This window comes from Oncorhynchus clarkii, chromosome 14 (assembly GCF_045791955.1).
Source record: "Oncorhynchus clarkii lewisi isolate Uvic-CL-2024 chromosome 14, UVic_Ocla_1.0, whole genome shotgun sequence".
NCBI lineage: Eukaryota > Metazoa > Chordata > Actinopteri > Salmoniformes > Salmonidae > Oncorhynchus > Oncorhynchus clarkii.
In genome coordinates, this window is record NC_092160.1 from 41,203,236 (window position 1) to 41,219,766 (window position 16,531).

At 46.0% G+C, this 16,531-nt stretch overlaps 1 protein-coding gene across 1 annotated transcript in view; it reads left to right on the forward strand.

The window, feature by feature from the left end:
- LOC139366606 (plastin-3-like) overlaps window positions 1–16,531 on the forward strand; it is a 66,465-nt gene that overhangs the window by 29,671 nt on the left and 20,263 nt on the right. Inside the window, exon 9 of the mRNA XM_071104292.1 lies at window positions 8,925–9,020. Within this exon, the coding sequence (XP_070960393.1) occupies window positions 8,925–9,020 (96 nt within the window). The remainder of the gene's footprint in view (window positions 1–8,924; window positions 9,021–16,531) is intronic.

The window sequence follows — 16,531 nt, forward strand, 5'->3', positions numbered from 1 at the left end:
TAACTGAAATATCACATTTACATAAGTATTCAGACACTTTACTCAGTACTTCATTGAAGCACCTTTGGCAACGATTACAGCCTTGAGTCTTCTTGGGTATGACACTACAAGCTTGACACACCTGCATCCCATTCTTCTCTGCAGATCCTCTCAAGCTCTGCCAGGTTGGATGGGGAGAGTTGCTGCATAGCTATTTTCAGGTCTCTCCAGAGACGTTTCAATCAGTTTCAAGTCCGGGCTCTGGCCAGGTCACTCAAGGACATTCAGAGACTTGTCTTGAAGCCACTCCTGCATTGTCTTGGCTGCTGAAAAACACCCCCACAGCATGATGCTGTCACCACCATTTATTTATTTATTTATTCACCTTTATTTAACCAGGTAGGCCAGTTGAGAACACCTTTATTTAACCAGGTAGGCCAGTTGAGATCACCTTTATTTAACCAGGTAGGCCAGATCACCTTTATTTAACCAGGTAGGCCAGATCACCTTTATTTAACCAGGTAGGCCAGTTGAGAACACCTTTATTTAACCAGGTAGGCTAGTTGAGAACACCTTTATTTAACCAGGTAGGCCAGTTGAGAACACCTTTATTTAACCAGGTAGGCCAGTTGAGAACACCTTTATTTAACCAGGTAGGCCAGTTGAGAACACCTTTATTTAACCAGGTAGGCTAGTTGAGAACACCTTTATTTAACCAGGTAGGCTAGTTGAGAACACCTTTATTTATCCAGGTAGGCCAGTTGAGAACACCTTTATTTAACCAGGTAGGCTAGTTGAGAACACCTTTATTTAACCAGGTGGGCTAGTTGAGAACACCTTTATTTAACCAGGTAGGCTAGTTGAGAACACCTTTATTTATCCAGGTAGGCCAGTTGAGAACACCTTTATTTAACCAGGTAGGCCAGTTGAGAACACCTTTATTTAACCAGGTAGGCCAGTTGAGAACACCTTTATTTAACCAGGTAGGCCAGTTGAGAACACCTTTATTTAACCAGGTAGGCTAGTTGAGAACACCTTTATTTAACCAGGTAGGCTAGTTGAGAACACCTTTATTTAACCAGGTAGGCCAGTTGAGAACACCTTTATTTAACCAGGTAGGCCAGTTGAGAACACCTTTATTTAACCAGGTAGGCCAGTTGAGAACACCTTTATTTAACCAGGTAGGCCAGTTGAGAACACCTTTATTTAACCAGGTAGGCAAGTTGAGAACACCTTTATTTAACCAGGTAGGCTAGTTGAGAACACCTTTATTTAACCAGGTAGGCCAGTTGAGAACACCTTTATTTAACCAGGTAGGCTAGTTGAGAACACCTTTATTTAACCAGGTAGGCTAGTTGAGATCACCTTTATTTAACCAGGTAGGCTAGTTGAGAACACCTTTATTTAACCAGGTAGGCTAGTTGAGATCACCTTTATTTAACCAGGTAGGCTAGTTGAGAACACCTTTATTTAACCAGGTAGGCTAGTTGAGAACACCTTTATTTAACCAGGTAGGCCAGTTGAGAACACCTTTATTTAACCAGGTAGGCCAGTTGAGAACACCTTTATTTAACCAGGTAGGCCAGTTGAGAACACCTTTATTTAACCAGGTAGGCCAGTTGAGAACACCTTTATTTAACCAGGTAGGCCAGTTGAGAACACCTTTATTTAACCAGGTAGGCCAGTTGAGAACACCTTTATTTAACCAGGTAGGCCAGTTGAGAACACCTTTATTTAACCAGGTAGGCCAGTTGAGAACACCTTTATTTAACCAGGTAGGCCAGTTGAGAACACCTTTATTTAACCAGGTAGGCTAGTTGAGAACACCTTTATTTAACCAGGTAGGCCAGTTGAGAACACCTTTATTTAACCAGGTAGGCCAGTTGAGAACACCTTTATTTAACCAGGTAGGCCAGTTGAGAACAAGTTCTCATTTACAATTGCGACCTGGCCAAGATAAAGCAAAGCAGTTCGACACATATAACAACACAGAGTTACACATGGAGTAAAACCAACATACCGTCAATAATACAGTATAAACAAGTCTATATACGATGTGAGCAAATGAGGTGAGATAAGGGAGGTAAAGGCAAAAAAAGGCCATGGTGGCAAAGTAAATACAATATAGCAAGTAAAACACTGCTATGGTAGATTTGCAGTGGAAGAATGTGCAAAGTAGAAATAAAAATAATGGGGTGCAAAGGAGCAAAATAAATAAAATAAATACAGTAGGGAAAGAGGTAGTTGTTTGGGCTAAATTATAGGTGGGCTATGTACAGGTGCAGTAATCTGTGAGCTGCTCTGACAGTTGGTGCTTAAAGCTAGTGCTTCATTGTAGGGATGGTGCTGAAAAACATGCCCACAGCATGATGCTGCCACCACCATGCTTCACCGTAGGGATGGTGCCAGGTTTCCACCAGACGTGACGCTTGGCATGCAGGTCAAAGAGTTCAATCTTGGTTTCATCAGACCAGAGAATCTTGTTTCTCGTGGTCTAAGAATCTTTACATGCCTTTTGGCAAACTCCAAGGGGGCAGTCATGTGCCTTTTACTGAGGAGTGGCTTCCGTCTGGCCACTCTACCATAAAGGCCTAATTGGTGAAGTGCTGCAGAGATGGTTGTCCTTCTGGAAGATTCTCCCATCTCCACAGAGGAGCTCTGTCAGAGTGACCATCGGGTTCATGGTCACCTCCCTGACCAAGGCCCTTCTACCCTGATTGCTCAGTTTGGCTGGGCGGCCAGCTCTAGGAAGAGTCCTGGTGGTTCCAACCTTCTTCCATTTCAGAATGATGGAGGCCACTGTGTTCTTGGGGACCTTCAGTGCTGCATAAATGTTTTGCTACTCTTCCCCAGATCTGTGCTTCGACACAATCCTGTCTCGGAGCTCTACGGACGATTCCTTCGACCTCATGGCTTGGTTTTTGCTCTGACATGCCCTGTCAACTGTGGGACGTTTATATAGACAGGTGTATTCCTTTCCAAATCATGTCCAATCAATTGAATTTACCACAGGTGGACTACCACAGTTGTAGAAACATCTCAAAGATGATCAATGGAAACAGGATGCATCCGAGCTGAATTTCGAGTCTAATAGCAAAGGGTCTGAATACTTATGTAGATAAGGTATTTCTGTTTTAAAATATATATAAATGAGCAAATTTGCCATTGTGGGGTATTATGATGCCATCATGGGGTATTGTGATGTCATCGTGGGGTATTGTGATGTCATCATGAGGTATTGTGATGTCATCGTTGGGTATTGTGTGTAGATTGCTGAGGAAGAAAACAATTCAATGAATTTTAGAATAAGGCTGTAATGTAACAAAATGTGGAAAAAGTCAAGGGGTCTGAATACTTTCTGAATGCGTTGTATATATCTCTCTCCTCTCTTTCTCCTTCACCTCTCCTTCAACTGCCTGTATGTAAATGTCAACTGCCTCAGTCAGTCTGATGAATCACCTAGTTATCTCTCTCCATGTCTGTCTCATTTCTCTGTCTCCCTGTCTCTCTCCATGTCTGTCTCATTTCTCTGTCTCCTTTTCTCTCTCCATGTCTGTCTCATTTCTCTGTCTCCTTTTCTCTCTCCATGACTGTCTCATTTCTCTGTCTCCCTGTCTCTCTCCATGTCTGTCTCATTTCTCTGTCTCCTTTTCTCTCTCCCTGTCTGTCTCTGTCTAATTTCTCTGTCTAATTTCTCTGTGTCTGTCTCGGTCTCATTTCTCTGTCTCGTTTTCTCTCCGTCTGTTTCATTTCTCTCTCTCCTTTTCTCTCTCCCTGTCTGTCTATGTCTAATTTCTCTGTCTAATTTCTCTGTGTCTGTCTCGGTCTCATTTCTCTGTCTCGTTTTCTCTCCGTCTGTTTCATTTCTCTCTCTCCTTTTCTCTCTCCCTGTCTGTCTATGTCTAATTTCTCTGTCTAATTTCTCTATGTCTGTCTCGGTCTCATTTCTCTGCCTCCCTGTCTCTCTCCATGTCTGTCTCATTTTTCTCTCTCCTTTTCTCTCTCCCTGTCTGTCTCGGTCTCATTTCTCTGTCTCCCTGTCTCTCTCCATGTCTGTCTCATTTCTCTGTCTCCTTTTCTCTCTCCCTGTCTGTCTCATTTTCTCTCTCCCTGTCTGTCTCATTTCTCTGTCTCCTTTTCTCTCTCCCTGTCTGTCTCATTTCTCTGTCTCCTTTTCTCTCTCCCTGTCTGTCTCATGTCTCTGTCTCCTTTTCTCTCCATGTCTGTCTCATTTCTCTGTCTCCTTTTCTCTCTCCATGTCTGTCTCATTTCTCCCTCTGTCTCATTTCTCTGTCTCTGTCATTCTGTCTGTTTCTGTCTCCCTGTCTCTCTCAATGTCTGTCTCTGTCTCATTTCTCTGTCTCCTTTTCTCTCCATGTCTGTCTCATATCTCTGTCTCCTTTTCTCACTCCATGTCTGTCTCATTTCTCTGTCTCCTTTTCTCTCTCCCTGTCTGTCTCATTTCTCTGTCTCCTTTTCTCTCTCCATGTCTGTCTCATTTCTCTGTCTCCTTTTCTCTCTCCATGTCTGTCTCATTTCTCTGCCTCCTTTTCTCTCTCCATGTCTGTCTCATTTCTCCCTCTGTCTCATTTCTCTGTCTCTGTCACTCTGTCTGTTTCTGTCTCCCTGTCTCTCTCAATGTCTGTCTCTGTCTCACTTCTCTGTCTACTTTTCTCTCCATGTCTGTCTCATTTCTCTGTCTCCTTTTCTCTCTCCCTGTCTGTCTATGTCTAATTTCTCTGTCTCATTTCTCTGCCTCCCTGTCTCTCTCCATGTCTGTCTCATTTTTCTCTCTCCTTTTCTCTCTCTCTGTCTGTCTCGGTTTCATTTCTCTGTCTCCCTGTCTGTCTCCATGTCTGTCTCATTTCTCTGTCTCCTTTTCTCTCTCCCTGTCTGTCTCTGTCTAATTTCTCTGTGTCTGTCTCGGTCTCATTTCTCTGTCTCCCTGTCTCTCTCCATGTCTGTCTCATTTCTCCGTCTCATTTTCTCTCTCCCTGTCTGTCTCATTTCTCTGTCTCCCTGTCTCTCTCCATGTCTGTCTCATTTCTCTGTCTCCTTTTCTCTCTCCATGTCTGTCTCATTTCTCTGTCTCCTTTTCTCTCTCCATGACTGTCTCATTTCTCTGTCTCCCTGTCTCTCTCCATGTCTGTCTCATTTCTCTGTCTCCTTTTCTCTCTCCCTGTCTGTCTCTGTCTAATTTCTCTGTCTAATTTCTCTGTGTCTGTCTCGGTCTCATTTCTCTGTCTCGTTTTCTCTCCGTCTGTTTCATTTCTCTCTCTCCTTTTCTCTCTCCCTGTCTGTCTATGTCTAATTTCTCTGTCTAATATCTCTGTGTCTGTCTCGGTCTCATTTCTCTGTCTCGTTTTCTCTCCGTCTGTTTCATTTCTCTCTCTCCTTTTCTCTCTCCCTGTCTGTCTATGTCGAATTTCTCTGTCTAATTTCTCTGTGTCTGTCTCGGTCTCATTTCTCTGCCTCCCTGTCTCTCTCCATGTCTGTCTCATTTTTCTCTCTCCTTTTCTCTCTCCCTGTCTGTCTCGGTCTCATTTCTCTGTCTCCCTGTCTCTCTCCATGTCTGTCTCATTTCTCTGTCTCCTTTTCTCTCTCCCTGTCTGTCTCATTTTCTCTCTCCCTGTCTGTCTCATTTCTCTGTCTCCTTTTCTCTCTCCCTGTCTGTCTCATTTCTCTGTCTCCTTTTCTCTCTCCCTGTCTGTCTCATGTCTCTGTCTCCTTTTCTCTCCATGTCTGTCTCATTTCTCTGTCTCCTTTTCTCTCTCCATGTCTGTCTCATTTCTCCCTCTGTCTCATTTCTCTGTCTCTGTCATTCTGTCTGTTTCTGTCTCCCTGTCTCTCTCAATGTCTGTCTCTGTCTCATTTCTCTGTCTCCTTTTCTCTCCATGTCTGTCTCATTTCTCTGTCTCCTTTTCTCACTCCATGTCTGTCTCATTTCTCTGTCTCCTTTTCTCTCTCCCTGTCTGTCTCATTTCTCTGTCTCCTTTTCTCTCTCCATGTCTGTCTCATTTCTCTGTCTCCTTTTCTCTCTCCATGTCTGTCTCATTTCTCTGTCTCCTTTTCTCTCTCCATGTCTGTCTCATTTCTCTGACTCCTTTTCTCTCTCCATGTCTGTCTCATTTCTCTGCCTCCTTTTCTCTCTCCATGTCTGTCTCATTTCTCCCTCTGTCTCATTTCTCTGTCTCTGTCACTCTGTCTGTTTCTGTCTCCCTGTCTCTCTCAATGTCTGTCTCTGTCTCATTTCTCTGTCTACTTTTCTCTCCATGTCTGTCTCATTTCTCTGTCTCCTTTTCTCTCTCCCTGTCTGTCTATGTCTAATTTCTCTGTCTCATTTCTCTGCCTCCCTGTCTCTCTCCATGTCTGTCTCATTTTTCTCTCTCCTTTTCTCTCTCCCTGTCTGTCTCGGTTTCATTTCTCTGTCTCCCTGTCTGTCTCCATGTCTGTCTCATTTCTCTGTCTCCTTTTCTCTCTCCCTGTCTGTCTCTGTCTAATTTCTCTGTGTCTGTCTCGGTCTCATTTCTCTGTCTCCCTGTCTCTCTCCATGTCTGTCTCATTTCTCCGTCTCATTTTCTCTCTCCCTGTCTGTCTCATTTCTCTGTCTCCTTTTCTCTCTCCCTGTCTGTCTCATTTCTCTGTCTCCTTTTCTCTCTCCCTGTCTGTCTCATGTCTCTGTCTCCTTTTCTCTCCATGTCTGTCTCATTTCTCTGTCTCCTTTTCTCTCTCCATGTCTGTCTCATTTCTCTGTCTCCTTTTCTCTCTCCATGTCTGTCTCATTTCTCTGCCTCCTTTTCTCTCTCCATGTCTGTCTCATTTCTCCCTCTGTCTCATTTCTCTGTCTCTGTCACTCTGTCTGTTTCTGTCTCCCTGTCTCTCTCAATGTCTGTCTCTGTCTCATTTCTCTGTCTACTTTTCTCTCCATGTCTGTCTCATTTCTCTGTCTCCTTTTCTCTCTCCCTGTCTGTCTATGTCTAATTTCTCTGTCTCATTTCTCTGCCTCCCTGTCTCTCTCCATGTCTGTCTCATTTTTCTCTCTCCTTTTCTCTCTCCCTGTCTGTCTCGGTTTCATTTCTCTGTCTCCCTGTCTGTCTCCATGTCTGTCTCATTTCTCTGTCTCCTTTTCTCTCTCCCTGTCTGTCTCTGTCTAATTTCTCTGTGTCTGTCTCGGTCTCATTTCTCTGTCTCCCTGTCTCTCTCCATGTCTGTCTCATTTCTCCGTCTCATTTTCTCTCTCCCTGTCTGTCTCATTTCTCTGTCTCCTTTTCTCTCTCCCTGTCTGTCTCATTTCTCTGTCTCCTTTTCTCTCTCCCTGTCTGTCTCATGTCTCTGTCTCCTTTTCTCTCCATGTCTGTCTCATTTCTCTGTCTCCTTTTCTCTCTCCATGTCTGTCTCATTTCTCTGTCTCCTTTTCTCTCTCCATGTCTGTCTCATTTCTCTGCCTCCTTTTCTCTCTCCATGTCTGTCTCATTTCTCCCTCTGTCTCATTTCTCTGTCTCTGTCACTCTGTCTGTTTCTGTCTCCCTGTCTCTCTCAATGTCTGTCTCTGTCTCATTTCTCTGTCTACTTTTCTCTCCATGTCTGTCTCATTTCTCTGTCTCCTTTTCTCTCTCCCTGTCTGTCTATGTCTAATTTCTCTGTCTCATTTCTCTGCCTCCCTGTCTCTCTCCATGTCTGTCTCATTTTTCTCTCTCCTTTTCTCTCTCCCTGTCTGTCTCGGTTTCATTTCTCTGTCTCCCTGTCTGTCTCCATGTCTGTCTCATTTCTCTGTCTCCTTTTCTCTCTCCCTGTCTGTCTCTGTCTAATTTCTCTGTGTCTGTCTCGGTCTCATTTCTCTGTCTCCCTGTCTCTCTCCATGTCTGTCTCATTTCTCCGTCTCATTTTCTCTCTCCCTGTCTGTCTCATTTCTCTGTCTCCTTTTCTCTCTCCCTGTCTGTCTCATTTCTCTGTCTCCTTTTCTCTCTCCCTGTCTGTCTCATGTCTCTGTCTCCTTTTCTCTCTATGTCTGTCTCATTTCTCTGTCTCCTTTTCTCTCTCCATGTCTGTCTCATTTCTCCCTCTGTCTCATTTCTCTGTCTCTGTCACTCTGTCTGTTTCTGTATCCCTGTCTCTCTCAATGTCTGTCTCTGTCTCATTTCTCTGTCTCCTTTTCTCTCCATGTCTGTCTCATATCTCTGTCTCCTTTTCTCACTCCATGTCTGTCTCTTTTCTCTGTCTCCTTTTCTCTCTCCCTGTCTGTCTCATTTCTCTGTCTCCTTTTCTCTCTCCATGTCTGTCTCATTTCTCTGGCTCCTTTTCTCTCTCCATGTCTGTCTCATTTCTCTGTCTCCTTTTCTCTCTCCATGTCTGTCTCATTTCTCTGACTCCTTTTCTCTCTCCATGTCTGTCTCATTTCTCCCTCTGTCTCATTTCTCTGTCTCTGTCACTCTGTCTGTTTCTGTCTCCCTGTCTCTCTCAATGTCTGTCTCCGTCTCATTTATCTGTCTCTATCTCCCTGTCTGTCTCCCTCTGTCTCATTTCTCTGTCTCTGTCGCTCTGTCTCTTTCTGTCTCTCTGTCTCTCTCAATGTCTGTCTCTGTCTCATTTCTGTCTACCTGTTTGTCTCTGTCTACCTGTCTGTCTCTGTCTCATTTCTGTCTACCTGTTTGTCTGTCTACCTTTCTGTTTCTGTCTCATTTCTCTATCTAACTGTCTGTTTCTGTCTACCTGTCTGTCTCTGTCTAATGCCTCTGTGTCTCCTGCCATGCTTCAGACAGTATCAAACTTCTTTAACTTAGTGACCGTAATGAATGTTGAACTCTCTTTGACATCAACGTCCTTCCTTATAATTTAATGTATTTCTCTGACTTCAATTCCGGCATGTTTATGTGTTCTGTGTTGTCCTGAGGAGTATAGCACTGTGTTTCCTAACTGGAGAGTAACTCTCTGACTGTCTCCTGCAGGACTCTAGGGCTTACTATCACCTGCTGAAAATGATCGCTCCTGACGGCAGCAAAGAGAACGAGCAACGCATCGAGATCAACATGTCTGGATACAATGTGAGTCCCTCTTCAAATCAACATGCGTGCAGAATCTATATACTGTATAGGGTCAGTTCCAGGGTCAGATCTAATACCATATAAACAATGTACAGGGATACTGGAGTGATGGAGGTAGATATGTATAGTGATGGAGGTAGATATGTATAGTGATGGAGGTAGATATGTATAGGGGGAAGGAGACAGGGATACTGGAATGATGGAGGTAGATATGTATAGGGGGAAGATGACAGGGATACTGGAGTGATGGAGGTAGATATGTATAGTGATGGAGGTAGATATGAATAGGGGGAAGATGACAGGGATACTGGAGTGATGGAGGTAGATATGTATAGTGATGGAGGTAGATATGAATAGTGATGGAGGTAGATATGTATAGAGATGGAGGTAGATATGTATAGTGATGGAGGTAGATAAGTATAGGGGTAAGGGGACTATATACAGGGTCAGTACCATATTAACAATGTACAGGGATACTGGAGTGATGGAGGTAGATATGTATAGTGATGGAGGTAGATATGTATAGGGGGAAGGAGACAGGGATACTGGAGTGATGGAGGTAGATATGTATAGAGGGAAGGTGACAGAGATACTGGAGTGATGGAGGTAGATATGTATAGTGATGGAGGTAGATATGTATAGGGGGAAGGTGACTATATACAGGGTCAGTTCAGTACCATGTTTTTTGAGGACCCATGCTAAACTTTTTCAAGGGTGATGTGTGTTCACGATCAGCTCCCTGGTCTTACTGTTGTTGGTGTCCTGGCACCACACGGCCAGGTCTCTCTCCTCCTCCCTGTAGGCTGTCTCATCGTCGTCAGTGTTCAGGCCTACCACTGTTGTGTTGTCAACTAACTTAATGGTGGTGTTGGAGTCATGCGCTGCCACACAGTCGTGGGTGAACAGGGAGTACAGGAGGGGACTAAGCACGCACCCCTGAGGGGCCCCAGTGTTGAGGATCAGCATGGCAGGCGTGTTTTTACCTACTCTTACCACCTGGCCCGTCAGGAAGTCCAGGATCCAGTTGCAGAGGGAGGTGTTTAGTCCCAGGGTCTTTAGCTCAGTGATGAGCTTTGTGAGCACTATGGTGTTGAACACTGAGCTGTAGTCAATGAATAGCATTCTCACATAGGTGTTCCTTTAGTTCAGGTGAGAAAGGACAGTGTGGAGTGGGATTGAGACTGCATGATCTGTGGATCTGTTGGGGCGGTATGCAAATTGGAGTGGGTCTAGGGTTTCTGGGATAATGGGGTTGATGTGAGCCATGACCAGCCTTTCAAAGCACTTCCTCCTCTCCACATGACAGCTGCTATAGCATTTATACGAAAGGAGGGTTTCCTGTATGTAGTCTTGTAGTCTGTGTGTGTGTGTGTGTGTGTGTGTGTGTGTGTGTGTGTGTGTGTGTGTGTGTGTGTGTGTGTGTGTGTGTGTGTGTGTGTGTGTGTGTGTGTGTGTGTGTGTGTGTGTGTGTGTGTGTGTGTGTGTGTGTGTGTGTGTTGTATAATGGAAGCATTTTCCTGTTGTTTTCAGAAGAGAATAGTTTTAGACCTGCCTCTTCTCTCCTGCTCTCCTACCCCTCTCTCCTGTTCTCCTACCCCCCTCTCCTGCTCTCCTACCCCTCTCTCCTGCTCTCCTACCCCTCTCTCCTGCTTCTCCTACCCCTCTCTCCAGCTTCTCCTACCCCTCTCTCCTGCTCTCCTACCCCTCTCTCCTGTTCTCCTACCCCTCTCTCCTGCTTCTTCTACCCCTCTCTCCTGCTTCTCCTACCCCTCTCTCCTGTTCTCCTACCCCTCTCTCCTGTTCTCCTACCCCTCTCTCCTGCTCTCCTACCCCTCTCTCCTGCTCTCCTACCCATCTCTCCTGTTCTCCTACCCCTCTCTCCTGTTCTCCTACCCCTCTCTCATGAAGAACTTCCTGGAACTTACTGTAGAGTTCATGTGAACCCAACTTGAACATAAAATATGCTAAACTGAGAGACTTTGAAAATCAAACCCCTCCTTATTCAAGGACTGAGTCCTCCTGCCTTTCTTCTATTGGATGAAACCCCTCCTTATTCAAGGACTGAGTCCTCCTGCCTTTCTTCTATTGGATGAAACCCCTCCTTATTCCCCTCCTTAAGGACTGAGTCCTCCTGCCTTTCTTCTATTGGATGAAACCCCTCCTTATTCCAGGCCTTTCTTCTACCCCTGAGTCCTCCTGCCTTTCTTCTATTGGATGAAACCCCTCCTTATTCAAGGACTGAGTCCTCCTGCCTTTCTTCTATTGGATGAAACCCCTCCTTATTCCAGGACTGAGTCCTCCTGCCTTTCTTCTATTGGATGAAACCCCTCCTTATTCAAGGACTGAGTCCTCCTGCCTTTCTTCTTCTGGGATGGTCAACACGTGAAGTGCCTCATTTCCTGTGTTACACAATCAGACCCATAATGAGCTTCTGTTCATTTGTTGTATCTTATCCAATCAGAGAGCAAGACTCCTGTACATGTAGCCAATCAGAGGTCAAGGCTCAGTACATGATTCAGCAAAGCACGTACGCTGTGAACACTTCCTGGAAAGACCTGGCAGAGAGAGAGTGGGAGGGAGAGAGAGATGGGACTGACGTACGGGGGAGAAGGGAGGGTGATAGAGAGAGAGATGGGACTGAGGGAGGGGGAGATGGGAGGGAGACAGGGACAGAGAGAGACAGATGGGAAGGAGAAAGAGATGGGACTGAGGGAGGGGGAGATGGGAGGGAGACAGGGACAGAGAGAGACAGATGGGAAGGAGAAAGAGATGGGACTGAGGGAGGGGGAGATGGGATGGAGACAGGGACAGAGAGAGACAGATGGGAAGGAGAGAGAGATGGGACTGAGGGAGGGGGTGATGGGAGGGAGACAGGGACAGAGAGAGACAGATGGGAAGGAGAGAGAGATGGGACTGAGGGAGGGGGAGATGGGAGGGAGACAGGGACAGAGAGAGACAGATGGGAAGGAGAGAGAGATGGGACTGAGGGAGGGGGTGATGGGAGGGAGACATGGAAGGAGAAAGAGATGGGACTGAGGGAGGGGGAGATGGGAGGGAGACAGGGACAGAGAGAGACAGATGGGAAGGAGAGAGAGATGGGACTGAGGGAGGGGGAGATGGGAGGGAGACATGGACAGAGAGAGACAGAGAGAGAGATATGAGGGACGCAGGGACAGGGAGAGAGAGAGATGGAAAGGAGGGAGAGAGAGATATGAGGGAAGAAAGGAGAGAAGGAATGAGACAAGGAGAGTCTAGGAAGAAAGGAGAGAGGGAATGAGGAAGGGACAGACATGAAGAAAGGAGAGAGGGAATGAGGCAGGGACAGACATGAAGAAAGGAGAGAGGGAATGAGGCAGGGACAGACATGAAGAAAGGAGAGAGGGAATGAGGCAGGGACAGACATGAAGAAAGGAGAGAGGGAATGAGGCAGGGACAGACATGAAGAAAGGAGAGAGGGAATGAGGCAGGGACAGACATGAAGGAGGGACAGACATGATGAGGCAGGGACAGACATGAAGAAAGGAGAGAGGGAATGAGGCAGGGACAGACATGAAGAAAGGAGAGAGAGGGAATGAGGCAGGGACAGACATGAAGAAAGGAGAGAGGGAGTGACAGGAAGGAATGAGAGAGGGAGTGACAGGAAGGAATGAGACAGGGAGAGACAGGAAGGAATGAGACAGGGAGAGACAGGAAGGAATGAGACAGGGAGAGACAGGAAGGAATGAGACAGGGAGAGACAGGAAGGAATGATACAGGGAGAGACAGGAAGGAATGAGAGAGGGAGAGAGAGACAGGAAGGAATGAGACAGGGAGAGACAGGAAGGAATGAGACAGGGAGAGACAGGAAGGAATGAGACAGGGAGAGACAGGAAGGAATGAGACAGGGAGAGACAGGAAGGAATGGGACAGGGAGAGACATGAGGAAAACAAGGTCTCCTGTATTTTAAAGAGCTCTAGGCACTTGGTAACAGATAGAACAGTGTTCCACATCACTGTAATGAGTAATGTGTGTGTGTGGGTATGTGTGTGGTAACATCACTGTAATGAGTAGTGTGTGTGTGTGTGTGTGTGTGTGTGTGTGTGTGTGTGTGTGTGTGTGTGTGTGTGTGTGTGTGTGTGTGTGTGTGTGTGTGTGTGTGTGTGTGTGTGTGTGTGTGTGTGTGTGTGTGTGTGTGTGTGTGTGTGTGTGTGTGTGTGTGTGTTCCACATCACTGTGAGTAATTTAGAGAGCTTCTGTAGGACTGTAATATTGTAATGGCCCTTCACAGCTGCTGTAGCTCTGCCTCTGGGGGCTCAGTCTCTGGGGGCTCAGCCTCTGGGGGCTCTGTCTCTGGGGCCTCAGCCTCTGGGGGCTCTGTCTCTGGGGGCTCAGTCTCTGGGGGCTCAGCCTCTGGGGGCTCTGTCTCTGGGGGCTCAATCTCCCCCTGTATATAGCCTCCACATTGACTCTGTACTGGAACCCCCTGTATATAGCCTCCACATAGAATCTGTACCGGTACCCCCTGTATATAGCCTCCACATTGACTCTGTACTGGTACCCCCTGTATATAGCCTCCACATTGACTCTGTACCGGTACCCCCTGTATATAGCCTCCACATTGACTCTGTACCGGTACCCCCTGTATATAGCCTCCACATTGACTCTGTACTGGTACCCCCTGTATTTAGCCTCCACATTGACTCAGTACCGTAACACCTTGTATATAGCCTCCACATTGACTCCACATTGACTCTGTACCGGTACCCCCTGTATATAGCCTCCACATTGACTCTGTACCATAACACCCTGTATATAGCCTCCACATTGACTCTGTACCGGTACCCCCTGTATATAGCCTCCACATTGACTCAGTACCTTAACACCCTGTATATAGCCTCCACATTGACTCTGTACCGGTACCCCCTGTATATAGCCTCCACATTGACTCTGTACTGGTACCCCCTGTATATATCCTCCACATTGACTCTGTACCGGTACCCCCTGGATATAGCCTCCACATTGACTCTGTACTGGTACCCCCTGTATTTAGCCTCCACATTGACTCTGTACCGTAACACCTTGTATATAGCCTCCACATTGACTCTGTACCGTAACACCCTGTATATAGCCTCCATATTGACTCTGTACCGGTACCCCCTGTATATGTCCTCCACATTGACTCTGTACCTGTACCCCCTGTATATTGCCTCCACATTGACTCTGTACCGGTACCCCCTGTATATAGCCTCCACATTGACTCTGTACCGGTACCCCCTGTATATAGCCTCCACATTGACTCAGTACCGTAACACCCTGTATATAGCCTCCACATTGACTCTGTATACAGCCTCCACATTGGTACCCCCTGTATATAGCCTCCACATTGACTCTGTACTGGTACCCCCTGTATATATCCTCCACATTGACTCTGTACCGGTACCCCCTGTATATAGCCTCCACATTGACTCTGTACCTGTACCCCCTGTATATAGCCTCCACATTGACTCTGTACCTGTACCCCCTGTATATAGCCTCCACATTGACTCTGTACCGGTACCCCCTGTATTTAGCCTCCACATTGACTCTGTACTGGTACCCCCTGTATTTAGCCTCCACATTGACTCAGTACCGTAACACCCTGTATATAGCCTCCACATTGACTCAGTACTGTAACACCCTGTATATAGCCTCCACATTGACTCTGTACTGGTAACCCCTATATATAGCCTACACATTGACTCTGTACTGGTACTCCCTGTATATAGCCTCCACATTGACTCTGTACCTGTACCCCCTGTATATACCCTCCACATTGACTCTGTACCGGTACCCCCTGTATTTAGCCTCCACATTGACTCTGTACTGGTACCCCCTGTATTTAGCCTCCACATTGACTCAGTACCGTAACACCCTGTATATAGCCTCCACATTGACTCAGTACTGTAACACCCTGTATATAGCCTCCACATTGACTCTGTACTGGTAACCCCTATATATAGCCTACACATTGACTCTGTACCGTAACACCCTGTATATAGCCTCCACATTGACTCTGTACTGGTACCCCCTGTATATAGCTTCCACATTGACTCTGTACTGGTACCCCCTGTATATAGCCTCCACATAGACTCTGTACTGGTACCCCCTGTATATAGCCTCCACATTGACTCTGTACCGTAATACCCTGTATATAGCCTCCACATTGACTCTGTACCACTACCCCCTGTATATAGCCTCCACATTGACTCTGTACCGTAATACCCTGTATATAGCCTCCACATTGACTCTGTACCACTACCCCCTGTATATAGCCTCCACATTGACTCTGTACCGGTACCTCCTGTATATAGCCTCCACATTGACTCTGTACCGTAACACCCTGTATATAGCCTCCACATTGACTCTGTACCGGTACCTCCTGTATATAGCCTCCACATTGACTCTGTACTGGTACCCCCTGTATATATCCTCCACATTGACTCTGTACCGGTACCCCCTGTATATAGCCTCCACATTGACTCTGTACCACTACCCCCTGTATATAGCCTCCACATTGACTCTGTACCGGTACCCCCTGTATATAGCCTCCACATTGACTCTGTACCGGTACCTCCTGTATATAGCCTCTTATTGTTATTTTACTGCTGCTCTTTAATTACTTGTTACTTTTATCTCTTATTCTTATCTGTATTTTTTTGAAACTGCATTGTTGGTTAGGGGCTCGTAAGTAAGTGTTTCACTGTAAGGTTGTATTCAGCATTTCACTGTGAGGTCTACTACACCTGTTGTATTCAGCATTTCACTGTAAGGTCTACTACACCTGTTGTATTCAGCATTTCACTGTGAGGTCTACTACACCTGTTGTATTCAGCATTTCACTGTGAGGTCTACTACACCTGTTGTATTCAGCATTTCACTGTGAGGTCTACTACACCTGTTGTATTCAGCATTTCACTGTGAGGTCTACTACACCTGTTGTATTCAGCATTTCACTGTAAGGTATTCTTTCACTACACCTGTTGTATTCAGCATTTCACTGTAAGGTCTACTACACCTGTTGTATTCAGCATTTCACTGTGAGGTCTACTACACCTGTTGTATTCAGCATTTCACTGTGAGGTCTACTACACCTGTTGTATTCGGCACATGTGACTAATACAATTTGATTTAATTTGACACCAAGGAATTTGAAGCTCTCGCCTCCACTACAGCCCCATCGATGTGGATTCATGCTCTGCATGTTGACATAATTATCACACTGTGGCCTTGCTTCCCACTGACACCATATAGCAGGTTGTTGGTTATCGTTCATTCAACCCCCAGATGGACTCGTACTAGGAAGTGGTTTTCGATGGATTCATTCATTCAACCTCAGGCTGGCAGACTGGCTCAGGTTTCTCACCATAGTGACACAATGGACTTTTCGATGGATTCATTCATTCAACCTCAGGCTGGCAGACTGGCTCAGGTTTCTCACCATAGTGTCACAATGGAATAAACAACGGTATTTATAGTGTTTAAAATGCATGTG